Genomic DNA, 27,402 nt, shown 5'->3' on the forward strand with positions numbered 1-27,402 from the left:
TGGTCTATAAAAAACACCCAGTAGTTACTGACCCCTTCCTATTCTTAACTTCCACCTACATGGACTCCTATAGGAGGATACCTTTAATGGACAGGCATGTAATAAACAAATATTGCCAGAAATGCTTATTGATACAATCAATACAGACAAGATAATATGAAGGTTATAGTTCAAAATGAAGCCTTAAGAGAGACATTAGACTGTATAAGTGCACAGATCAGTCTCCCTAACTGCTCCTCGATGTCCCTGTTGCTATTGGGTAATCTATATAAAAAAAACAGTAGAGTTATTGACCCCTTCCTGTTTCTAACTTACACCCACAGAGACTCCGTAGACAACCCATTCATGAATTCCATCTTTTCTACAGCCATGACACTATCTTTGATCAACAGTGCCACGCCCCCACCTCTTTTACTTCCCTCCCTGTCCTTTCTGAAACATCTAAAGCCTGGCACTCTAAGTAACCATTCCTGCCCCTGAGTCATCCAAGTCTCTATAATGGCCATAACATCATAGCTCCAAGTACTGATCCATACTCTAAGCTCATCTGCTTTGTTCATAATACTCATTACATTAAAATAGACAAATCTCAAACCTTCAGTCTGAGCACGTCCCTTCTTTATCACCTGCCTATCCTCCCTCTCACACTATCTCCAAGCTTTCTCTATTTCTGAGCCAACCACCTCTTCCTCCGTCCCTTCAGTTCGGTTCCAACCCCCCAGCAATTCTAGTTTAAACTCTCCCCAGTAGCCTTAGCAAACCTCCCTCAGATTCAAGGGCAACACGTCCTTTTTGTACAGGTCATGCCTGCCCCAAAAGAGGTCCCAATGATCCAGAAATCTGAATCCCCGTCCCCTGCTCCAATCCCTCAGCCACACATTTATCCTCCAATCATTCTATTCCTATACTCACTCTCACATGTCACAGGCAGTAATCCCGAGATTACTACCTTTGTGGTCCTGCTTCCCAACTTCCTTCCTAACTCCCTGTAGTCTGTTTTCAGGACCTCCTCCCTTTTCCTACCTATGTCATTGGTACCAATATGTACCACGACCTCTGGCTGTTCACCTTCCCACTTCAGGATATCACGGACATGATCAGAAATATCCTGGACTCTGGCACCTTGGAGGCAAACTACCATCCACGTTTCTTTTCTGCGTCCACAGAATCACCTGTCTGACCCCCTAACTATAGAGTTCCCTATTACTGCCGCCTTCCTTTTTCTACCCTTCTGAGCAACAGGGCCAGACTCTGTGCCAGAGGCACGGCCACAGTTGCTTCCCCCAGGTAGGCCGTCTCCCCTAACAGTACTCAAACAGGAGTACTTATTGTTTATGGGGACTGCCACAGGAATATGCTCTAGTTTCTTACTCTAGCCCTTTCCTCTCCTGACTGTTACCCACTTATTTGTCTTGAGACCCCGGTGTGACTCCTTGCCTATAGTTCCTCTCTATCACCTCCTCACTTTCCCAGACCAGACGAAGGTCATCGAGCTGCAGCTCCAGTTCCCTAACCTGGTCTCTAAGGAGCTGCAGCTCGATGCACCTCGTGCAGATGTGGCCTTCCGGGAGGCTGGGAGTCTCCCAGATATTCCACATCTGACACCCAGTACAGAACACTGGCCTCACAGAAAATCTTCTTTTTTCTATTCTTCACAGGTAACCTACCTCACCTTGACACATTATCACCGAAGCCCCATTGAACCAAAGGCCTCCTACTCTGTCTACCTCTTCTCTAGCATCCGCTCTGTAAAGCTGTTTCCTTTACAACTTTTTGCTCCGCTCCAACTCGCTGACATCCCTGCGCTTGAGCAGTCATCCCTTGATCAAACTGCCGAAGAAAAAAACTGTCTCCTTTTAAACTCTTTGCACTGGTCTAACTCGCTGACGTCCACGTGCTTGCGCAGTTGTCCTATTGTCATCATGTGTCCCCAAGTACCCTGAAACGTCATCCTTAACAATGGACTCCAAACCTTCCCAATCACTGAAGTCAGGCTAACTGGCCTATTATTTCCTTTCTTCTGCCTCCTTCTCTTCTTAAAGAATGGAGCTTCCTCTTAGTAATAGCAACCACACTCACTTCAGTTCCCTGACATACTCAAAATTCTGGCATACTGCTAATATCTTTCACAGTGAAGACTGACACAAAATACTTACTAAGTTCATCTGCCATGTCTTTGTTCCCCAATAGTACTTCTTCAGTGTCATTTTCCAGCAGACTCTCTTGCCTCTTATATCTGAAAAAACTTTTGATACCCTTCTTTAAATTATTGGCTAGCTTGCCTTCATATTTCATCTTTTCACACCTTATGGTTTTTTTAAAGTTTTAAAATCTTCCCAATCCTCTAACTTCCCACTAGTTTGTTCTATATTAGGTGCCCTTTCTTTTGCTTTTATGCTGTCTTTGACTTCCTTTATCAGCAATGACTGCAGCTTCCTCTTTAGAATACTTCTTCATCTGTGGGATACATTTATACTGTGCCTTCAAAATTGTTCCCAGAAATTCCAGCTATTACTGTCCTACCATCATCACTGCTAGTGTTCCCTTTCAATCAATTTTGTTTTGCTCCTTTCTCATGCATCTGTAATTTCTTTGATACATTTGACTTTAGCTTCTCCTTGTTAAACTGTAGGGTGAATATTATAACATTATGATCACGTCTCCTGTGGTTTCCTTTATCTTCAGCTCCTTCATCAAATTTAGTTCATTACACAACACCCAATCCAGAATTCCCTTTACCCTTTGCCTGATGTTTATAGATCCATGAATGTTCCAAATGGACACAAGATCAATGTAAGAACATTTATAAATTCAATTCTAAATCTATTCTCTAATGTGAAAGTAAACCAAATTTAAAATTGTATTGTAAAGAACCTGTGACATTTATGCACATTGGCATTTTCAGAAGCTTGCTCAATTTGCAATAACATCTCTGTGTAAAGGAAGATGACTAGCTTAGCCTTGCTATTTAAAAGTAAAGAAGGCATGCCAAGAAACCTCCAGTGGTCTTGGAAACTACGTAATAAAGGTAATTCCAGAAGGGTGCTTCTATGTTTTTGGAACATATACAGCAGGTTGATGGACAATCAGAAGAAATCCTGGAAAATACTCTCACAAGTGTATTCAGATGTTCTAGTGTAGAGAGTACAAGGCTCAAGTAATTGTTCCTTTTGACAGTGCCAATTATCTTCTTTCTGCTATCCACAGAAACGCCAACTTGTTTCCCTCTGTCTGCATAAACTTATACAGCAGTTGTTAATGAAATATCGGATCCCAGCAAGATTATAGCAGTTAGAATAAGAACAAATATCCCCCAACAGCTGCCTGCTTCATCACACAGCAGTAATCAAAAATCTTAACAGCTCCTACCATAGTGGAAAGCTTAAACACATATTTCTCAAACAGACCTCTGCTCCCTAACCACCAATCTCCCTAACACCTGCATCACCATGATTCTGAAATTTCCATGTATTCCAGAGAATAGATCAAGTAAATTTAATAACATTAATCTTTTTTAAAAAAATCTAAATGTCCATGCAACTTACTGTAGTCCATAACATGTTGAAAGGGCCACAGAGCTTTGAGCATTTCCTTGAATTTTGCCATGGTAATAACAGTGTTCTCCTCCCTGTAATTAAAATGAATCAGTGTCACAATGCATTGCGCTCTGCAGATTTGAAGATTTCACTGTAAACGAAACTAAAAAAAGCAGTATCATAGAACAGCTGAAAAGGTATTTATATATTTTATGGTATTTTCCAGATTAATCCAATAACAGATTCACTAGTATAAATCTCACTATTTTTCCAGTGTATAAGAACAACCTTCCTGAAAGCATAAGAAACAGGTAATTAGTAACTCCATCTTAGCAATTGCTTAGACAACATGGAACCACACAGCATAAGAACAGACCCACTCTGTGCCAACCGTGACTAAACCAAACCAATCTGCAATACATGATCTATACCCTTTCCTACATGTTCATATGCCCATCCAAGTGCCTCTTAAATATCACTATTGTGTAGACTTCGACCACCACACAATACTCTATGCGCAATAGAAAATCCTAACACACACATCTTCTTTAAGCTTTCCCTCTCTCACCTTGCCTGTTACATCTTCACCTTGGGAAAAAGAGCATCTTTCTGAACTTCAGAGTTACAAGATTGTTTGATTTGGGAAAATGTGAAATTTCAGGAGGGATCCAGCTTATCCTATGAAGTGCAATACTAATAAAAGACAAAGCTAATGAATAAGGGAAATGAAAACCATCCGTGTTCCCCTCATCTGTGTGTATGTATAAAATATTGCCATTGCATAAGTAGAAAATTTAAAGACCAGCTATGAAAAATTAGTTTGCTGAGAGCATCCAGCTCAATGCTATGTTGAGGACAGAATCCTAATATCTAGAAAGTGCACATTTTCTCAACCAACTTAAACTCTTTTGACAAGTAACCACAGTATCAGAAGGATGAATGTGAATCTGTGGTAAACTATGTATACCTGTCTGGACACGCCCCTCTGCTGACTGCTCCTGTGGTATAAAGGCGATTGGAGGCACTGCTCCTCCCTCAGTCTCCAAGATGCCGTACTCCATTTTGCTGCTAATAAAAGCCTATCGTTCACCTCCCGTCTCCGAGAGTTATTAATGGTGCATCAGAATTACAATGCATAAATCAAATATGCTGTCAAATTGTGCAAGCCACACATAAAATTCTTGTTAAGATCTCATCATACTATTGATGGATTTATTGCATAGTCATTGTCCCCAATTGGTACATGGCTAGCAAGAGTTCAAGTTAGATTCCAGTTAATAAGGCCAGGACCTCCCTCAAAGTGAAAGTGCTTCATGGTTCCAATCTGTGGTTTTGCAGTCTTTATAAGTCTTTGCAGCTGACAAGAAGATGTGATAGGCCAGTAGGGGAGAGCAAACACTTTGATTTTTCCATTGCTGGTCTGGAGGCCTGAGAAGATGGACCAGCTAGAAAGAGGTGTACACCCCAGAAGTAGTACACAAGTCAAACTATCATTGGAGAAGATAGCAAATAAGCTCATTGAGTCAAGCCCCAGACAGGGTTTCATGCTTTTCAGGATCTTACCTCTATTGCCAAAGTCAGTGAACACATCATCAAATTCTAACTCCTGACATTCTCTTGCAATAGAGGCTGACATGTAACTGCTGTCAGGAACAGCAACCCTCAGTGTCTCTGATGAGCAGCAGTGCAGAGGTGGTGGATAAAATGCTCATATCTCGCCCCATTCCCTTTCACCTTAATTCCAGAATCTCTTCCGACTTATATCTTGTAAATGGCAAACACCCATTTCTTACATAGACCCATTTAGCTTCACCATAAGCACAACTTTGAGACTACCCCTTTGAAGATAGTTAAGAACTTCTACATGCCTGGGAAGCAATAGCTGGACAAGTAAGCAGTGAACAAAAGTAGCCTACACTTGAAGTCATACTCATGACATAAGATGCCCTGAAATTGAAGACACGATTGGCATCTTGGAATGAGTGGTCTGCAATCAGGGAATAGATGTAACCAGCATAAAAACATGGTTGCACACAAGTTCTACTTCAAAGGATTCAGAGGAGGATTTCAATCAGGCAAACTGCAGAAGCTGCTCACAAAATGCTGGAGCAATTCAGTAGGGCCAGTTACATCTTTGCGGGGAATAGTAGGGGAGGGGAGCCAGTGAGAGGAGGAGTGTATAGACGATGGACAGATAAAGAAGATAGGGGGAAAGGAAAAGAGACATGGTGATGGGGGCCAGGTAGATTACGGGGAGAAAGAAAAGAATTAGAGCATTCACTGGAAGTTGGAGCATTCAATATTCATGGTGCCAGGCTGTAGGTTACCCATGCAGAATATGAGGTGCTGTTATCTTGTCCTCATCATTGTCCATTTCCCTCTATAGGTGCTCTCTGAGCCACTGAATTCCTCCAGCATTTTGTGTGTTGTTCCAGATTCCAATATCTGGAGTGCAGTAGTGAGAGGTTAAAGATGTCCCTGAACATATCAGCCCACTGGTTGGCACAGGTTTTCAGCGTCTTGCCAGTACACTATCGGGACTTGATGCCTTACAAGAGTTCACCATCTTGCAGGATGTTCTGAATCAGCCTCTGAGTTGGAGGTCACCAGATATTGTGGGGATTCACACAGGTATAGTGGTATTCTACCTTTCAAAGCATTCATAAAAGGAGTACAGCTCATGCGGGAGTGAAGCATTACTGTCACTTATGCTGTCAGGTTTCACCTTATAGAAAGGAATGGGCATGCAATCCCTGCAGCAGTAGTTCTACATCTGATTGTGCATCAGTCTTCACTGTGAAAGACATGAGCAGTATGCCAGATGATGCAAGGTGCAAGTGAAGAGATAGAAGTGAGTGCAGTTACTATTATAACAGAGAAGGTGCTGAAGAAGCTGAAAGACCTAAGGGTATAAAAGCCACCTGGACAAGATGAACTTCATCCTAGCGTTCTGTAACAAGTAGCATTAGAGATTGTGGCGGTGATAGTAATGATATTTCAGAAATCATTGGACTCTGGCATGATGCCAGAGGACTGGAGAATTGTGAATGTCACTCTACTCTGAAGAAAGGAAATTATAGACCAGTTAGCCTGACCTCAGTGCTTGGGTAGATGTTGGAGTCAATTGTGAAGGATGAAGTTATGAAGTACTTGGTGACATAGGACAAGATAGGACAAGGTCAACATGGTTTCCTTCAGGGAAAATCTTGCCTGATGAACCTGTTGGGAATTCTTTGAGGAGATTACACATAGGATAGATAAAGGGGCTGCCATGGATGTTGTGTATTTGGACTTACAGGAAGTCTTTGACAAGGCGCCATACATGAGGCTGCTTACCAGGTTAAGAGTCCGTGGTATTACAGGAAAGTTACTGGCATGGTTACAGCACTGCAGATTGATAGGAGGCAGAGAGTGGGAATAAAAGGATTCTTCTCTGTTCGGTTGCCAGTGACTAGTGCCATTCCACAGGGGTTAGTGTTGGGACCACTTCTTTTTACGCTATATATAAAAGATTTAGATGATGGAATAGATGGCTTTGTTGCCAAGTTTGAAGATGATACAAAGATTGGTGGAGGGGCAGGTAGCGTTGAGGAAACAGGTAGGCTGCAGAAGGACTTAAACAGATTAGGAGAATGGGCAAGGAAGTGGCAAAAGAAATATAATGTTGAAAGCTCCATGGTCATGCACTTCGGTTAAAAAAATAAATGTGCAGACTATTTTCTAAATAAGGAGAAAATCCAAAAATCTGAGATGCAAAGGGACTGGGGAGTCCTTGTGCAGAACACCCTAATGGTTAACTTGCAGGTAGAGTCGGTGGTGAGGAAAGCAAATGCAATATTAGCATTCTTTTCAAGAGGTCTAGAATACAAAAGATATGTTGCTGAGGCTTTATAAGGCACTGCTGAGGACTCACCTTGAGTATTGTGAACATTTTTGGGCTCCTCATTGAAGAAGAGATGTGTTGGCTTTGGAGAGGATTCAGAGGAAGTTCACAAAGATGATTCCAGGAATGAACTGGTTATCATACGAGGAACATTTGATAGCTCTGGGTCTGTACTTGCTGGAATTTTGAAGGATGAGGATTTATCTCACTGAAACCTTTTGAATGTTGAAAGGCCTATACAGGGTAGATGTGGAAAGACTGTTTGCCATGGTGGGGAAGTCTCAGTCACAGCCTCAGGACAGAGGGGGCGTCCATTTCAAACAGGGATACAGAGGAATTTCTTTAGCCAGAGTGTGGTGAATTTATGGAATTTACCACAGGCAGCTGTGGAGACCAGGTTATAAGGCACAGATCTTGATTGGACAAGGTATCAAAGGAAATGGGGAGAAGGTAGGGCAGTGGGACTGAGGAGAAGATTAAGGATCCGTCACGATTGAACAATGGAGCTGACTCGATTGGCCAAATGGCTTAATTCTGCTCGTATATTTTATGGTCCTATAATCGTAATCAGGGACCCAACCTATGCCGCACATTCTCCATTCTGCCCCCCTTCCATCAGGTAGAAGATACAAAATCCTGAAAACATGTACCATCAGGTACAAGGACAGCTTCTATCCTAATATTATATGACTATTGATCAACAAGACAAACCCTTGACAAAACAGCGCCTCTTTCACCTCAAATGGTTGAGGAAGGTTGGTATAGGCCCCAGATCCTTTCTACAGGGGCACAATTGAGAGCATCCTGATTGGCTGCATCACTCCCTGTTATGGGAACTGCACCCCCTTTAATCACGGGACTCTGCAGAGAGTGGTGCGGACAGCCCAGCGCATCTGTAGTTGTGAACTTCCCATGAGTCAGGACATTTACAAGGACATGTGTGTAAAACGGGCCCGTAGGATCACTGGGGACCCAAACCATCTCAACCACAATCTATTCCAGCTGCTACCATCTGGGAAGCAGTACCACAGCATAAAAGCCAGGACCAACAGTCTCTGGGACAGCTTCTTCCACCAGGCCATTAGACTGATGAACTCACACTTATTTGAGTGTACTCTATATTACATTGACTGTTCTATTTATTATAAATCATTATGATTGCACATTACATCTCCATCTAAATGTGCAATGTAAAGATTTTTACTCATGTATGTGAAGGATGTAAGAAATAAAGTCAATTCAATTACAAGTTACTTTGTCATGGCCTTGCTCCTTCCTGTCTGCCTGCACTGCACTTCCTTCCATCCATAACATCTGATCTGCATTCTGTTATTGTTTTTCCCTGGTACTACTTTAATATACTGACTTGATGAGATCAAGCATGGTGCTTCCACTGTATCTTCAAACATGTGACAATAATGAACAAATTTGCCTCATTTTGCTAAGTATGCTGCAATCAGGACAGAGACTGGGCTGAGTGAGGGTTCTGATATGGTGTTCAGGGATTTAGACGCAGATACAATCAGCAGTGTGGAAAACAAGATGAGTGGATGGAAAAACTCATTGATTGCTTTGTAGGGATGTCTGCAGAGACATGCAGTGTATTTAACTAGCATCTTATTTACAGAAGACTGCACAAGGAACATTAAAAAGTCAAATTGATCCTTCCATTAGAGCCTGAGAATAAATGGATTTTTACAGCAAAGACAGGAAGATATCAGGGAAATATCAGACCTGGACTGAAAATAGCAGGGAGTTACATGTCAGCAACATGACCTGAGACTCACTTTATTTCACAACCGTAAATTATCTTGAACAGGTTCATTGAGCAAAGATGGGTTTAGAGAGGACAGGTTAAGTAGTAAATGATTTACGAGAGACTGGACTAAACAATAGAAATACTTGGGAAGTCAGTTGGGATTTAGATGGGTTGGTATGAGCAAGAAGCTAAAGGAGAACATGGAGCAATCAGTCTCGAGGTCCAATTCTGTCATATGAATGTTCATGGTCATATATTATTTGAGCATCACTTGTCAGAAAAGTCTGGAGCCACTACTACTGGCTTCACTCCAAGTTCTAAAGAAGAATTTGGATTATAGATCATAGGTACAAGCCCCTCCCCTCCATGTGCCCGTCCAAGTGCCTCATCCTTACTCTTAAACTCGATTACTAAGCGATGAACAGACAGACATACGTTATTGATCCCGAGGGAAATAGGGTTTTGTTACAACCGCACCAACCAAGAATAGTGAAGAAATATAGCAATATAAAACCATAAATAATTAAATAATAATAAGTTAATCATGCCAAGTGGAAACCAGCCTATTGGCTCAGGGTGTCTGACACTCCGAGGGAGGAGTTGTAAAGTTTGATGGCCACAGGCCGGAATGATTTCCTATGACGCTCAGTGTTGCATCTCGGTGGAATGAGTCTCTGGCTGAATGTACTCCTGTGCCTAACCAGTACATTATGGAGTGGATGCAAGTCATTGTCCAAGATGGCATGCAATTTGGACAGCATCCTCTTTTCAGACACCACCGTCAGAGTGACCAGTTCCACCCCCCCCCCCCCCCCACAACATTACTGGCCTTACGAATGAGTTTGTTGATTCTGTTAGTGTCTGCTACCCTCAGCCTGCTGCCCTAGCACACAACAGCAAACATGATAGCACTGGCCACCACAGCCTCGTAAAACATCCTCAGCATCGTTCGCCAAATGTTAAAGGACCTCAGTCTCCTCAGGAAATAGAGACGGCTCTGACCCTTCTTGTAGGCAGCCTGTGCTCTTTGACCAGTCCAGTTTATTGTCAATTCGTTATCCCCAGGTACATGTAATCCTCCACTAGGTCCACACTGACCCCTTGGATGGAAACAGGGGTCACCAGTGCCTTAGCCCCCCTCAGGTCCACCATCAGCTCCTTAGACTTTTTCACATTAAGCTGCAGATGATTCTGCTTGCACCATGAGACAAAAGTTTCTCACCGTAGCCCTGTACTCAGCCTCATCTCCCTTGCTGATGCATCCAACTATGGCAGAGTCATCAGAAAACTTCTGAAGATGCCAAGACTCTGTGTTGTAGTTGAAGTCCGAGGTGTTGATGGTGAAGAGAAACGGAGACAGGACAGTCCCCTGTGGAGCCCCAGTACTGCTGACCATTCTGTCTGACACACAGTGTTGCAAGCACACGTATTACAACCCTGACTTTCATTTTCTTGCAGGGAATCACAGCATATAGAAGAAACACAATAGAATTAGTGAAAGACCACTACAGGTTGTACAAAAGACAACAAACTGTGCAAGTACAAATATGAAAAATAAATATTATTAATAATAATAAATAAGCAATAAATATCAAGAAAATGAGATGAAGAGTCCATAGGTTCTGGGAACAGTTCAGTCATGGGCAAGTGAAGTTATCCCCTCTGGTTCAAAAGCCTGATCACTGAGGGATAATAACTGTTGCTGAACCTGATGGTATAGGTCCTGTGGCTCCTGTACATTCTTCCTGATAGCAGCAGCAAGAAGAGAGCATGGCCTAGGTGGTGGGGGTCTTTGATAATGGATGCTGTTTTCCTGTGACAATGCTCCATGTAGATGTGCTCAGTGGTGGACTGGACTTTACCACTGATGGACTGGGCTATCATTTTTTGTAGGCTTTTTCGCTCGAGGGCATTAATGTTTCCATATCAGGCGATGATACAACCAGTCAATATACTCTCTACCACACATCTATAGAAGTTTGTCAAAGCTTTAGATGACGTGCCAAATCTTTGCAACTTTCAAGAGAGTGGAGGCTCTGCACTGCTTTCTTCGTAATGGTAATTACATGCTGGGCCCAGGACAGATCCTCTCAAATGATAACACCAAGGAATTTGAAGTTGCTGACCCTCCATTTCTGATCCATGAGGACTGGCTCATGGACTTTCGTTTTCCTTCTCCTGAAGTCAATAATCAGCTCCTTGGTCTTGCTGACATTGAGTCATGTTGTCATTGAAAAGACAGACAGACATACTTTATTGATCCCGAGGGAAATTGGGTTTTGTTACAGCCGCACCAACCAAGAATAGTGTAGAAATATAGCGATATAAAACCATAAATAATTAAATAATAAGTTAGTTGTGCCAAGTGGAAATAAGTCCAGGACCAGCCTATTGGCTCAGGGTATCTGACACTCTGAGGGAGGAGTTGTAAACTTTGGTGGCCACAGGCAGGAATGACTTCCTATGACCCTCAGTGTTACATCTCGGTGGAATGAGTCTCTGGCTGAACGTACTCATGTGCCTAACCAGTACATTATGGAGTGGATGGGAGACATTGTCCAAGATGGCATGCAACTTGGACAGCATCCTCTTTTCACACACCACCGTCAGAGAGTCCAGTTCCACACCAACAACATCACTGGCTTACAAATGAGTTTGTTGAATCTGTTGGTGTCTGCTACCCACAGCCTGCTGCCCCAGCACACAACAGCAAACATGATAGCACTGGCCACCACAGACTCGTAGAACATCCTCAGCATTGTCCGGCAGATGTTAAAGGACCTCATTCTCCTCAGGAAATAGAGACAGCTCTGACCCTTCTTGTAGACAGCCTCAGTGTTCTTTGACCAGTCCACTTTATTGTCAATTCGTATCCCCAGGTATTTGTAATCCTCTACCATGTCCACACTGACCCTTTGGATATGGAAACAGGGGTCACCGGTGACTTAGCCCTCCTCAGGTCCACCACCAGCTCCTTAGTCTTTTTCACATTAAGCTGCAGATGATTCTGCTCGCACCATGTGACAAAGTTTCACACCGTAGCCCTGTACTCAGCCTCATTTCCCTTGCTGATGCATCCAACTATGGCAGAGTCATCAGAAAACTTCTGAAGATGGCAAGACTCTGTGTTGTAGTTGAAGTCCGAGGTGTAGACGATGAAGAGAAACGGAGACAGGACAGTCCCCTGTGGAGCTCCAGTGCTGCTGACCACTCTGTCTGACACACAGTGTTGCAAGCGCACGTACTGCGGTCTGCCAGTCAGGTAATCAATAATCCATGACACTAGGGAAGCATCCACCTGCATCACTGTCAACTTCTCACCCAGCAGAGCAGGGCGGATGGTGTTGAACGCACTGGAGAAGTGAAAAAACATGACCCTCACAGTGCTCGCCGGCTTGTCCAGGTGGGCGCAGACACGGTTCAGCAGGTAGACAATGGCATCTCAACTCCTAGTCGGGTCTGATAGGCGAATTGGAGGGGCCAACATTCTAAGTGTTTTCTTCACCACATCTACTGAAGCAGTGAACTGTATACGCTCAGGTCCCTCTTTTCCACAACACTCATCAGTGTCCAGCCATTCACTGTCCAGTTCAGAACTTTAACCCTTGGTGCTACTCTATTTTTCATTTCTCTTGGCATCCGTTAGTCTCGTGAGACCATGGACTTGCGCCTTGGAAGGTTTGTGCACTCCTGGGCAGTGTTTTATGGGAGACCAGCAGTTGCCCATGCTGCAAGCCTTCCCCTCTCCAAGCCACCGATGTTGTCCAAGGAAAGGGCACTAGGACCCAAGCAGCTTGGCACCACAGAGCAATGTGTTGTTAAGTGCCTTGCTCAAGGACACAACATGCTGCCTCAGCTCAGACTCAAACCACTAGATCACTAGACCGATGCCTTATCCACTAGGCCATTTCTATAACTATTTTAAATTTGATACAATTGTGGTCTCTGGACCCAAAGCGCCTCTTAACTGCCAGTTCAGTTACATGGTCTTCCTCGTTCCCTGAGAGGAGGTCCAGTATTTCTTCCCAATACTGTAAAATGTGCTTTATGAACAAGTTCTTAGAACCACAGAACCATAGAACACTACAGCACAGTACAGGCCCTTCAGCCCTCCAAGTTGTGCTGACCCATATAATCCTTAAAAGAATGTACTAAACCCACACTACCCCATAACCCTCCATTGTTCTTTCATCCATGTGCCTGTCCAAGAGGCTCTTAAATACCCCTAAATGTTTTAGCCTCCACCACCATCCCCCCGGCAAGTCATTCCAGGCACTCACAACCCTTTGTGTGAAAAACTTACCCCTGATGTCTCCCCTAAACTTCCTCCCCTTAATTTTGTACATATACCCTCTGGTGTTCGCTATTGGTGCCCTGGGAAAAAGGTACCAACCACCCTATCTATGCCTCTCATGATCTTGTAGACCTCTATCAAGTCCCCTCTCATTCTTCTACGCTCCAAAGAGAAAAGTCCCAGCTCTGTTAAACTTGCTTCATATGACTTGTTCTCCAAACCAGGCAACATCCTGCTAAATCTCCTCTGCACCCTCTCCATAGCTTCCACATCCTCCTTATAATGAGGTGACCAGAATGGAACACGATACTCTAGTGCAGTTTCACCAGAGATTTGTAGAGTTGCAACATGACCTCTCTTCTCTTGAACTCAATCCCCCTGTTTATGAAGCCTAGCATCCCCTGGCCTTCTTAACTCCCCTATCAACCTGAGCAGCGACCTTGAGGGATGTATGGATTTGAACCCCAAGGTCCCTTTGTTCATCCACACTCTTAAGTAACTGACCATTAATCCTGTACTCAGTCTTCTGGTTTGTCCTTCCAAAATGCATCACCTCACACTTGTCCAGATTGAACTCCATCTGTCATTTTTCTGCACAACTCTGCAGCCTGTCTACATCCTCTTGTAACCTTCGACAACCTACAGCTCCATCCACATCTCCTCGAATCTTCATGTCATCTGCAAACTTACTTACCCATCCTTCCGCCTCTGCATCCAGGTCATTAATAAAAATCACAAATAGCAAGGGTCCCAGGACAGATCCCTGCGGCACTCCTCTAGTCACTGACCACCAGGCAGAATACTTTCCTTCCACAACTACCCTCTGCTTTCTTCCTTTAAGCCAATTTTTTTATCCAAACAGCCAAGGTTCCACTTATCCCATGCCTTATGACTTTCTAGATGAGTCTCTCATGAGGGACCTTGTCAAATGCTTTGCTAAAGTCCATGTAGACCACATCTGTCCTACCCTCATCAATTTCTTTTGTTACCTCTTCAAAAAACTCAGTCTCGTGAGGCACGATCTTCCCTTCACAAAGCCATGTTGACTATCCATGAGTAGACTGTACTTCTCCAAATGCTCGTAGACTCTATCCTTAAGAATCCCTTCCAGCACTTTGCATACCACCGACGTAAGACTCACCGGTCCTCTTTAGATAACTGAAGCAACTAAGGTAACAGCCAAAGTACTGTACATCCTAAGCCATGCAACCAATATGCATGGCATAGAATCAAGGGATCATATAATTGTTTAAATACAGATGAAGACCATTCATGTCAACTGAAGGGTCTCTGAGTGCTGACGTGACATCACGAGTGAAGGCAAGTCTCTGCACACCACAGACAGTTCTAAGATGTGACATCATATACTACGTGTAATGAACAGAAGTTAATGAAAAATAGAGTAACAGTAGAAAGCAAAAACTGACCATCTCAATGGTGTATTGAAAGAGTAGATTCATCAGTGCTGGAGTGAACACTTAACAACATGCTGATTATGAAACAAGCAAAAAGCTATCACAACTAACTGAAAATTGAAGGCAATAGTGAATATTCAGCAGCTGGTTGCAGAAATTTAAGGAATGGAACATCATTAATTAATTTGAAGATTTGTGGTCACAAAGCTACACAGAAATTTATTGCCAAGATCATCGCTGCTGAAAATCCAACATGTTGAATGACTTGCATCAATACAAATGCAACAAACAAGTATAAGACAGGCCGCTTACCAGTAGCACATATATTCAGAGTCAGAAATGATGCAGGCCATCTCATTTTACATTCCAAATTCTAAAAATACCCAAAATCCAAAAAACTTCTGGTCCTGAGCTTTTCAGATAAGGGGTACTCAAACTGCATCATTTAGTTTTTTTTCCCTCTTTCCTGTAGTATTTGCACAACTTGTTGTCTGTCTTGCTGGATGTAGTCTTTCATTGATTCGATTGTGTTTCTTGTATTTAATGTGATTACCCACAAGAAGATGAATTTCAGGGTTGCAAGTGGTGAAGTAAGTATTTTGATAATAAATTTACTTGTGAATTTTGATTACACTGTATGATGAAATCTCCTTTTGAAAGCTGCTTCTGCCATCCCTTCCATGAGGTAAGCATCAGGAAGGCAGAGATCAAAACATCCAGAGAAATCCAAAAACCAGAACTGGGGAAACAGGCAGAATCGATATTCAGACACACAAGAGCACAGATACAAATGCTTGAAAGGCTCAGGAAAATTCCCTGGCACAATCTGGCAACAACAGGTGAAAACAAAGGACTGGAATACACTGAACAATAAACAGAGAGGCAGATGATAGGTGGTGCACAATGAGACACAGGTGGCGACAATACAGTAATAATGAGAAGCAGATGAGAGACAGAGTACTCAGAAATGCAGGGGCTGGAGTACAGCAGGAGCAGGGACAGGAGCACATGGCAATACAAAACCACAGACTGACAGCAAGGGGGAAACACACAAAACTACAGAGTTCAACTGGAGGTACTGACAGTACCCTCCCCAATATGGATGCCTCCTGGCATTACAGCAGGTAGAGCCGGGTGCTGGCAATGAAAGTCCCTGATGATAGTGGGGTCCAGGATGTTAAGGGCAGGGACCCAGCACCTCTCCTCAGGACTGTAGCTCTCCCAGTCCACGAGGTACTAGAGGCCATGGCCCCGGTGACAAACGTCCAGCAGTCAATGCACTGTGAAGGCCTCTGACTCATCGATGAGCATGGGGAAGTGAGGGGTCTGGGGACAGGACACAAAGGGTGGCTCATGAAAGGCTTGATGCAGGAAGGTGGGATGAATGCAGTGGAAAGTGGAGGGGAGCCTGAGATGGCTGGCAGCAGGGCTGATGACTTTAGCAATGGGAAAGGGGCCAATGACGCAAGGGGCGAGCTTGCAGGAATCCACCTTGAGGGACAGGTCTCAGGTTGAAAGCCACACACGCTGTCCCTGATGGTAACGTGGGGCCTTGGAGCAATGGTGGTCAGCTTGACGCTTAATCCTAGCAGAGGCACGAAGAAGGGCAGAGCAAGTGCGCCTCCACGGCATGTGGAACACCAACCTCCTCCTCCTGGGCAGGAAACAGTGGAGGTTGGTAGCCAAGGCAGCACTCAAAAGGGGGCAGACCAGTGGATGAGGACGGATGAGAGTTTATGGCGTACTCGGCCCAGGGTAGCTGCTGACTGCACGCGGAGGGATTCTGGCAGACCAGACACCGCAATACAGTCTCTAGATGTTGGTTGGCCTGCTCAGTCTGGTCATTAGTCTGGGGGAGGAATCCTGAAGACAGACTCACAGAAGCACCCAGAAGATTACAGAATGCCCTCCAGAAGTTGGATGTGAATTGAGAGCCCCTGTCTGACACAGCATCTACAGGTAAACCATGTAATTTAAAAACATACAGTACTAGTAATTTGGTCGTTTCTTTGGGAGACGGGAGTTTAGGTAAAGGAATGAAGTGTACAGTCTTCAAGAAATGATCAACTACTGTGAGATTGGTGGTATTACCATCTGATGGGGGAAGACCGGTGACAAAATCCAGGGCAATGTGGGACCAGGGTCTCTTGGGGATAGACATGGGTTGTAACAGACCAGCGGGTGACCAGTTAGAGTTCTTGCCTTGAGCATAGACTGAGCAGGCTGAGACAAAGTTGTGGATATCATCTCCCATGGAGGGCCACCAGAACGGCCAACTGATGAAGGCCTGAGTACATTTAGTTCCACGGTGACAGGATAATCGGGAAGAATGACCCCACTGCAATACTTGTGAGTGGACAGAGCTGGGAACGTAAACACGGTTAGTGGGGCATTGGCTAGGGGCTGCCTCGGTCTGCTGAGCAGCTTGCACAATGGATTCAATGTCCCATTGCGCTCCACCCATGAGACAGGTGGCAGGGAGGTTGACATCGGGGACCTCAGTGGTCTCAGAGGTAGGAAATCTTTGGGAGAGGACATCAGGTTTCCCATTCTTGGAACCAGGGTGGAAGAACAGAGTAAAATTGAATCTTGAGAAAAACAGGGACCAACGAGCTTGACAGGAGTTGAGACGTTTGACCGTACAGATATATTCCAGATTCTTGTGATCAGTCCAGACTAAGAATGGCACCTTTGCTCCCTCCAGCCAATGCCTCTACTCCTCCACAACTAGCTTCACAGCCAAGAGCTCCCAGTTTCCGACATCGTAATTCTGCTCCATGGGAGAGAGGCAGTGAGAGAAGGCGCAGAGGTGTACCTTCTCATCCTTGGCCAAGCGCTGAGAGAGAACAGCTCCTACACCAATGTCAGATGAATCCTCCTCCACAATGAACTGCCAGTTGGTGTCGGGTTGAATCAGGATAGGGGCAGAGGTGAATCTGACAGCCAATGGGGTAAGAGCAGTGAGTGGTGCAGCCAGGGTACTGTAATTTCTGATGAAGCTGCGATAATTTCTGATGAAGCTGCGATAGAAGCCTAAGAAGCGTTGCAACTCCCGGTGAGTCAAGGGTTAAGGCCATTCAACAATCACCTTGACCTTCTGTTGGTCCACCTGAAATTACATACCCAAGGAAGGAGACAGTATTGTGATGAAACTCACACTTCTCAGCCTTCACAAAGAGCTGGTTCTGCAGAAGGCGCTGGAGAACTCTGCATATGTGACCTGTGTGTTCAGCAAGGGACTTAGAAAAAAATCAAAATGTCACTGAGATACACAAACACAGATTGGTTCAGCATGTCCCTGAGAATGTCATTTACCAGGGCTTGGAAGATGGCAGGGGCATTGGTGAGACCAAATGGCATGACCAGATACTCGTAATGGCCTGAGGTGGTGTTGAAGGCCGTCTTCCACTCGTCCCCTTCGCGGATGTGGACAAGATGCTAAGCGTTACAGTGATCAAGCTTATCGAAAACTGAGACTCCTTGTAGTTCAACTGCTGAGGTCATGAACAGAAGAGGGTAATGGTTCTTAACAACGACTTCATTCGGTCCCCGGTAATCAATGCATGGATGCAAGGAGCCGTCCTTCTTTTCAACAAAGAAAAAACCAGCACCAGCAGGGGAGGAAGAAGGCTGGATGATGCCTGCAGCCAGAGATTATTGAATGTACTTATTCATGGTTTCTGCTTCAGGTACAGACAGTGAATACAGGCGGCCCCTTGGGGGAGATGTGCAGGCAAGAGGTCAATGGTGCAATCATATGGACGATGAGGCGGCAGGGGAGAGGCCCGGGGCTTGCTGAATACAGCCTTGAGGTCCATGTATTCAGGAGGGATGGCACTAAAGTCTGGAAATTTCTCGTGGGACCTGGGCTTGGAGACAAGGGGATATGAGCATGCTGGAGGTAGTGGGTGACAGAATAGGCTCCAGCCTACAATCTTGAAATTGAGCCAGTCAATGTGGGTGTTGTGTTTAACTAACCAGGGATGACCCAGGACAATGGGAGCTTGAGGAGAGTCAATAACATAAAGGGTTAACTGTTCATGAAGGTTGCTGGATAAACTTAGATGCACCGGGGCCGTGACATGGGTGATATTAGCCAGTCTCTGACTGTTCAAGGCGTTGGTCACCATTGGTGACTGGAGAGCGGACGTGGGTAGTCCCCACTGGGCAGCCAAGCCCAAATTGATAAAATGCCCCTCTTCACCAGAATCGACCAAAATGGAGACTGCTCAGCGTTGGACACTCCACTCCAGAGAAGCAGGAATGATAGTGAGAGGCGTCGAGGAGGGCCGGACAGGAGTCACACTCACCAGTACTCTTCATCCTACTGGTGAGTGCTGGCTTTTACTGGGCAGGTGGAGATGAAATGGCCTGGTTGGCCACAGTACAGACAGGAACGGGTGCTGATTCTCCTTATTCTCAGTAATACAGGGGACCAGAGTAGAGCAGGAGTGGGAACTGGAGCAAATGGCAATACAAAACCACAGACTGTCAGCTAGGAGGAAGCACACAAAAAGACAGAGTTCAACAGGAGGTACTGACAGTAAGTTCCATATCATGACTACCTGATGCTCAGAAAGACTTTTCATCATGTCATCCAAGTTCCTTTGCCAATCATCTTAAATCTGTAGTTTTTTTACTTTTGTTGCACCTTTCTTGGTTTTGAACACTTCTATCAAGTCATCTCTCATTAATCCAATTCATTCCTGCAAAAGTTATTTAACTACTACCTTATCTTACCTCTTTCCTATAATGCAGCCACCAGAAAAACAATACCCAGTTGTGGCTGAAGTAATGTTCTGTAGAGATTCAGATTATTTTTCCGGCCTTTATAGTCTATGCCTTTCATAAGACAGAATCATGCATACTTCTTTGAAGATAATTTCTTTAAGCTATGTATTCTGACAACTTCAGAGATCTGTGCACTTACACAGTCTAATGTCTCTCTTAGGGCTTCATTTAGAACTATAACCTTCATATTATCTTGTCTGCATTGATTGTATCAATAAGCATTTTTGTCAATACTTGTAATAACATGCCTGTCCATTAAAGGTATCCTTCTATAGGAGCCTCTGTGGGTGGAAGTTAGGAACAGGAAGGGGTCAATAACTCTACTGGGTGTTTTTTTTTATATAGACCATCCAATAGCAACAGGGACATCAAGGAGCAGATAGGGGAACAGATTCTGGAAAGTTGTAATAATAATAGGGTTGTTGTGGTGGGAGATTTTAATTTCCCAAATACTGATTGTCATCTCCCGAGAGCAAAAGGTTAAGATGGGGTGGAGTTTGTTAGGTGTGTTCAGGAAGGTTTCCTGACACAATATGTAGATAAGCCTACAAGAGGAGAGGCTGTACTTGATCTGGCTTTGGGAAATATACCTGGTCAGGTGTCAGGTCTCTCAGTGGGAGAGCATTTTGGAGATAGTGATCACAATTCTATCTCCTTTACCATAGCATTGGAGAGGGATAGCAACAGGCAACCTAGGGAAACATTTAATTGGAGAAAGGGGAAATATGAGGCTATCAGGCAGGAACTTGAAAGCATAAATTGGAAACAGATGTTCTCAGGGAAATGTACGGAAGAAATGTGGCAAATGTCAGGGGATATTTGCGTGGGGTTCTGCATAGGTATGATCCAATGATACAAGGAAAGGATGGTAGGGTACAGGAACCCTGGTGTACAAAGGCTGTTGCAAATCTAGCCAAGAAGAAAAGAAGAGCTTATGAAAGATTCAAAAAACTAGGTAATGATAGAGATCTAGAAGATTATAAGGCTAGCAGGAAGGAGCTTAAGAATGAAATTAGGAGAGCCAAAAGGGGTCATGAGAAGGCCTTGGCAGACAGGCTTAAGGAAAACCCAAAGGCATTCTACAAGTATGTGAAGAGCAAGAGGATGAGGCATAAGAGAATAGGACCAATCAAGTGTGACAGTGGAAAAGTGTGTATGGAAACGGAGGAGATAGCAGAGGTATTTAAACAATACTTTAGTTCAGTATTCACTACGGAAAAGGATCTTGGCGATTGTAGGGATGACTTGCAGCAGACTGAAAAGCTTGAGCATGTAGATATTAAGGAACAGGATGTGCTGGAGTTTTTGGAAAGCATCAAGTTGGAAAAGTCACTGGGATTGGATGGGACAGACTACTGTGGGAAGCGAGGGGGGAGATTGCTGAGCTTCTAGTGATGATCTGTGCATCATCAATGGCAGGATAGGTTCCAGAGGATTGGAGGGTTGTGGATGTTGTTACTTTATTCAAGGACTTATGAGCATTTGGAGAGGCATAGTATGATTAGGAATAGTCATCAATGTTGTCAAGCTGAGGAGTGGTAGTGTAGACAAGCTCCCACTATCTAAAAGTACTCCTCACACCATGCACCTCAAATAGCCTCTGACAACCAAGTCCAACTCCTGGCCTTCTCGTGTCTTAGCCTCTAAGCCTAGTGGAACCATTTCTACTGACAGGAGAAGGGGCGAAGTGGGGTCCTGGCACCTTAAAGCCAGTGCTTCGGGTAGATGGAGCTCGTCAGCCTGGGAAGGCAGTCCATCTAAGAGAGGGAAAACTCTGATTTCAAACTCTGCTGCCTTGCAGCCATACCCACTCATGGGAAATGCTTAGGGAATAAACCCTGAGGACAAATCTGGAGCTGGAGTCCCTAAGGCAGTCCGACATTGTCTTCAACCTCGTTCTGGCAACTCCTGCAATGATACTGGTGCCAAGCTGTATCAGCTCTTGCCCTTCCCTTGGACAACATCAGCGGTGAGGAGAGGGGAGACTTGCTGCTTGGGCAACAGCCAGTCTTCAATACAACCTTGCCCAGGCCTGTGCCCTGGAGAGGCAGAAGCAAGACTTTCCAGGTGCAGATCAATGGTCTCACAAACGGATGCCATCCAGTCAGCATGGCTTTGTCAAGGGCAGGTCATGCCTTATGAGCCTGATTCAATCTTTTGAGGATGTGACTAAACACATTGATGAAGGTAGAGCAGTAGATGTAGTGTATATCGATTTCAGCAAGTCATTTAATAAGGTGCTGCATACAAGGCTTATTGAGAAAGTAAGGAGGCATGGGATCCAAGGGAAAATTGCTTTGTGGATCCAGAACTGGCTTACCCACAGATGGCAAAGAGTAGTTGTAGACAGGTCATATTATACATGGAGGTTGGTGCATCAGGGTTCTGTTCTGGGACCCTTACTCTTCATGATTTTTATAAATGACCTGGAGGAGGAAGAGGAGCGATGGATGAGTAAATTTGCTGATGGCACAAAGGTTGGAGGTGTTGTGGATAGTGTGGAGGGCTGTCAGAGGTTACAGTGGGACATTGACAGGATGCAAAACTAGGCTGAGAAGTGACAGATGGAGTTCATCCCAGATAAATGTGAGGTGGTTCATTTTGTTAGGTCAAATATGATGGCAGAATATATATTAATGGTAAGACTCTTGGCAGTGTGGAGGATCAGAGGGATCTTGGGGTCCGAGTCTACAGGCCACTCAAAGCTGCTACGTAGGTTGACTCTGTGGTTAAGAAGGCATATGGTGCATTGGCCTTCAATCATGGGATAGAGTTTAAGAACTGAGAGGTAATGTTGCTGTTATATAGGACTCTGGTCAGACCCCACTTGGAGTACTGTGCTCATTTCTGATCACCCCACTACAGGAAGGATGTGGAAACCAATAGAAAGGGTGCAGAGATTTACAAGGATGTTGTCTATATTGGGAAGCATGTCTTATGAGAACAGGTTGAGTGAACTCAGCCTTTTCTCCTTGGAGCGACGGAGGATGAGAGGTGACCTGATAGAGGTGTAGAAGATAATGAGAGGCATTGATCATGTGGATAGTCAGAGGCTTTTTCCCAGGGCTGAAAATGGGCTAGTACGAGAGGGCATAGTTTAAAGTGCTTGGAAGTAGGTAAAGAGGAGATGTCAGGGGTAAGTTTTTTTACGCAGAAAGTGGTGAGTGTATGGAATGGGCTGCCGGGGCCAGTGGTGGAGGTGGTAACGATAGGGTTTTTTTAAAAGACTCCTGGATAGGTTCATGGGCTTAGAAGAATAGAGGGCTATGGGTAACCCTAGGTAGTTCTAAGGCAAGTACATGTTCAGCACAGCTTTGTGAGCCAAAGGACCTGTATTGTGCTGTAGGCTTTCTATGTTCTGTACCAGTTGGTGGTGTAGTGGTATCAGCACCGGACTTTGGAGTGAAGGATCCCTAGTTTGAATCCATCCAGCTCCCTTTCACGCTTTCCATCCATGTTGGGTTGAGTGTCACGCCAGCAACTCGGCATCATAAAAGCAAGATAGCCTGCTAAAAAAAAATCGCTATCACAACAGCATCCCAATGACTCCACTTGAAGTTAAGGGCTTTCTTCTTTCTATGTTCTATGTTCAATATACATCTTGAAGTCTATTGTTATACACCTCACTGTATAACACTCTTTCACATTTTAAGTCATCTCCAAAATTGGGACAAGTGACCTGCATACCAAAATCCAAGTTTAGATAAAGAATAGCAATGGTCCTAATATCCCACCTTCCTAGAACACACAACGTTTGATGTTCTAAAGTCAATGCAATATATATGTTGGCCACCTAACAATTTCATAATGGAGTATTTTATCAAAGACATATTAACCACTTAACCCTCATCACAAAATTCAACTTAGGTACAATTTGCCTTAAATAAATGCAAATCTGGCTTCCCTGGATTACACTCTACTTGTCAAAAGAACTGTTAGTTTTGACTTTGTGGAATTGATGTTGCCTACATAGACTTGAGAAATGTCATGGTCCTGACCGTTAATTCCCCATATTCTCCTAAATCCCTTTGGATTGCGGCACCTGATTCTCATCTAAACCTGAAGCATAAATATCCCGGCTTTGCATCCACTCATCGCTGGATTGTTGTTTTAGCCAGTGTGGTAATTCATGTTCCCGGCCGCGTAGGATTGTGTATTCTACGTTTTACTTCAGTACCAAGGTTTATCTGTGTAACTCTGTCTCTCCGTGTCAAGAGAAGTATTGCCTGCCACCTGCCTTTCCGTTTGCCGTTCAACTCCAGCCACGCTCGTGTCAAGAGAAGTATTGCCTGCCGCCTGCCTTTCCGTTTGCCGTTCAACTCCAGCCACGCTCGTGTCAAGGTAAGTATTGCCTGCCGCCTGCCTTTCCGTTTGCCGTTCAACTCCAGCCACGCTCGTGTCAAGGTAAGTATTGCCTGCCGCCTGCCTTTCCGTTTGCCGTTCAACTCCAGCCACGCTCGTGTCAAGGTAAGTATTGCCTGCCGCCTGCCTTTCCGTTTGCCGTTCAACTCCAGCCACGCTCGTGTCAAGGTAAGTATTGCCTGCCGCCTGCCTTTCCGTTTGCCGTTCAACTCCAGCCACGCTCGTGTCAAGAGAAGTATTGCCTGCCGCTTGTCTCCTGTTTGCCGTTCAGCTTCAGCAGCGCCTTGTTTCAAGTTGAGTTTTACCTGCCTCCTGCTTTTCCGTTCACCCTCCTGTTTGCCGTTCAGCTCCAGCCACGCTCAAGCCCTTGTCTACAAGCTAAATCTATCTCCATGCCAGTGTCCTGCGTTTGGGTTCGCCTGTTCCTTGCAACAAGTAAGGCCTTTGACAATGTCCAACATGCAACACTGGTGCAAAAGGTCCTTTTTCTGTCCAAATCAAGTTCACAAACTGGATCCAAGATTGGCTTGATGATGAGGAGTAGACAGCTACTTCTGTGATTGGAAGCTTGTGACCAGGGATTAGTACTGAGATTCTTATTGTTATATATATATATATATGAATGAATAAGATAAGAGTGCAGGAGGTATAAATAGTAAGTGTGCAAGTAACATGAAAATTAGTGGTGTTGTTGGCAATATGGGGGATGGTATTAAGTTACAGGAAGATACTGATTTGTTGGTAAAATGGGCAGAAGAATTGCAGGTGGAATTTAATCCTGATAAGTATGAGCTGATAAATTTGGAAGGACTAATAAAAGGTAGGGCATACATAACAAATGGTAAAACCCTGGGGTGAACGCAACAACTGAGGAACCATGGTCTACAAAGCTAAGGATCCCCATAGACAGCAGCTCAAATAGATAGATGGAGAAGATGATGCACCGGATATGAGCCTTCACCAGGACATAAAACATATGAGATGGGAGGCTGCACACAAAAGAAACTGCCTCAGCAGGGCCTCAACCCAAAATATTGACTATCCCTTTCTCCACAGAAAGGACAGATAAAAGAAAACTTTTCTCCATAAGCTGAGAGTCAAAAACATTAATGGTTTAGCTTTGAGATGACGGGAATGCAGTTTTGAGGAGCAGCTTTATTTTTACCCAGAGGATCAATAGACAATAGACAATAGGTGCAGAAGTAGACCATTCGGCCCCTCGAGTCTGCACCGCCATTCTGAGATCATGGCTGATCATTCACTAACAATACCCAGTCCCTGCCTTGTCCCCATATCCCTTGATTCCCCTATCCATCAGATATCTATCTAGCTCCTTCTTGAAAGCATCCAGAGAATTGGCCTCCACCATCTTCCAAGGCAGTGCATTCCACACCTCCACAACTCTCTGGGAGAAGAAGTTCTTCCTCAACTCTGTTTTAAATAACTGACCTCTTATTCTCAATCCATGCCCTCTGGTACTGGACTCTCCCAACATCTGGAACATATTTCCTGCCTCAATCCTATCAAATCCTTTAATTATCTTAAACGGTTCAATCAGATCCCCTCTCAATCTCCTCAATTCCAGCGTGTACAAGCCCAATCTCTCCAATCTCTCTGCATAAGACAGCCCTGCCATCCCAGGAATCAACCTAGTGAATCTACGCTGCACTTCTTCAATTGCCAGAATGTCCTTCCTTAAACCTGGAGACCAAAACTGTACACAATATTCCAGGTGTGGTCTCACCAGGGCCCTGTAGAAATGCAAAAGGACATCCTTACTCTTGTATTCAATTCCCCTTGTAACAAAGGCCAACATTCCATTTGCCCTCTTCACTGCCTGTTGCACTTGCTCATTCACCTTCATTGACTGGTGAACTAGGGACTCCTAGGTCTCTTTGCATTTCTCCCTTACCTAACTCTACACTGTTCAGACAATACTCTGCCCTCTTGTTCCTGCTTCCAAAGTGAATAACTTCACATTTATTCACATTGAATGACATCTGCCAAGTATCTGCCCACACACCCAGCCTATCCAAGTCTCCCTGTATTCTCCTAACGTCCTCTTCGCATGTCACACTGCCACCCAGTTTAGTATCGTCAGCAAACTTGCTGATATAGTTTTCAATGCCCTCATCTAAATTGTTGACATAAATCGTAAAGAGCTGTGGTCCCAATACAGAGCCCTGTGGTACCCCACTAGTCACCTCCAGCCAGTCCGAGAAACACCCATTCACTGCTACCCTTTGCTTTCTATCTGCCAACCAGTTTTCTATCCATGTTGAAACCCTGCCCCCAATGCCATGAGCTCTGATTTCACTCACCAATCTCTTATGTGGCACCTTATCGAATGCCTTCTGAAAATCTAGGTACACAACATCCACTGGCTTACCCTCGTCTAACATCCTTGTTACACCCTCAAAAAACTCCAACAGATTAGTCAAGCATGATTTGCCCTTGGTAAATCCATGCTGGCTCGGCCTAATCCTATTTCTACCATCTAGATGTGCCAATATTTCGTCCTTAATAATGGACTCAAGCATCTTCCCCACGACTGACGTTAGGCTAATAGGGCGATAGTTCTCCGTTTTCTCCTTCCCTCCCTTCTTGAAAAGTGGGATAACATTAGCCACTCTCCAATCTTCAGGAACTGATCCTGAATCTAAGGAACATTGGAAAATGATTACCAATGCATCCGCAATTTCCTGAGCCACCTCTTTTAGAACCCTCAGATGCAGACCATCTGGACCCAGGGATTTATTAGCCTTCAGTCCTACCAGTCTACTCATCACAGTTTCTTTCCTAATGTCAATCTGTCTCAATTCCTCTAATATCTTATGACCCTGGCCCATCCATACATCTGGGAGATTGCTTGTGTCCTCCCTGGTGAAGACAGATCTAAAGTACGCATTAAATTCTGTTGCCATTTCCCTGTTCCCCATAACAATTTCTCCCAATTCATTCTTCAAGGGGCCAACATTGGAATCATTGGATCATTGGAATTTGGAATGCAGCATCTGAGAGAATGCAGGACAGTTCCACAACATAAAACAATCTCTTAACAAACACTTAAATTATCAAGACTGAGAAGGCCTTGATTTAACTGAGTGCTGGTAAACAGGATGAGAGTAGCTGGGTAATTGATAGTCAATATGGGCACGACGGGCTGAAAGCTTGTTTCAGTGCTGATGGTTAAAACTGGACTGCTCCTACTGATTACAGGAACCTTTAAATATTTTAAATTATTTTTAACCATTCTACAAGCCATCATCTAAATACCTGAAGTAAATGTCCACAAGCAAGCACAAAGTTTCAATCATATCTAGATACAGTAAGAGGGGAACAGATAATCAGTCTATTTTTCA

The 27,402-nt window shown here is 44.3% G+C and overlaps 1 protein-coding gene across 4 annotated transcripts in view; it reads right to left on the bottom strand.

The window, feature by feature from the left end:
• adam22 (ADAM metallopeptidase domain 22) overlaps nucleotides 1–27,402 on the bottom strand; it is a 337,659-nt gene that overhangs the window by 214,706 nt on the left and 95,551 nt on the right. For all 4 annotated transcript variants that reach the window (XM_059972204.1, XM_059972203.1, XM_059972205.1 and 1 more), the window contains exon 5: nucleotides 3,546–3,628. In XM_059972204.1, the coding sequence (XP_059828187.1) occupies nucleotides 3,546–3,628 (83 nt within the window). The remainder of the gene's footprint in view (nucleotides 1–3,545; nucleotides 3,629–27,402) is intronic.

This window comes from Hypanus sabinus, chromosome 6 (assembly GCF_030144855.1).
Source record: "Hypanus sabinus isolate sHypSab1 chromosome 6, sHypSab1.hap1, whole genome shotgun sequence".
Taxonomy (NCBI): domain Eukaryota; kingdom Metazoa; phylum Chordata; class Chondrichthyes; order Myliobatiformes; family Dasyatidae; genus Hypanus; species Hypanus sabinus.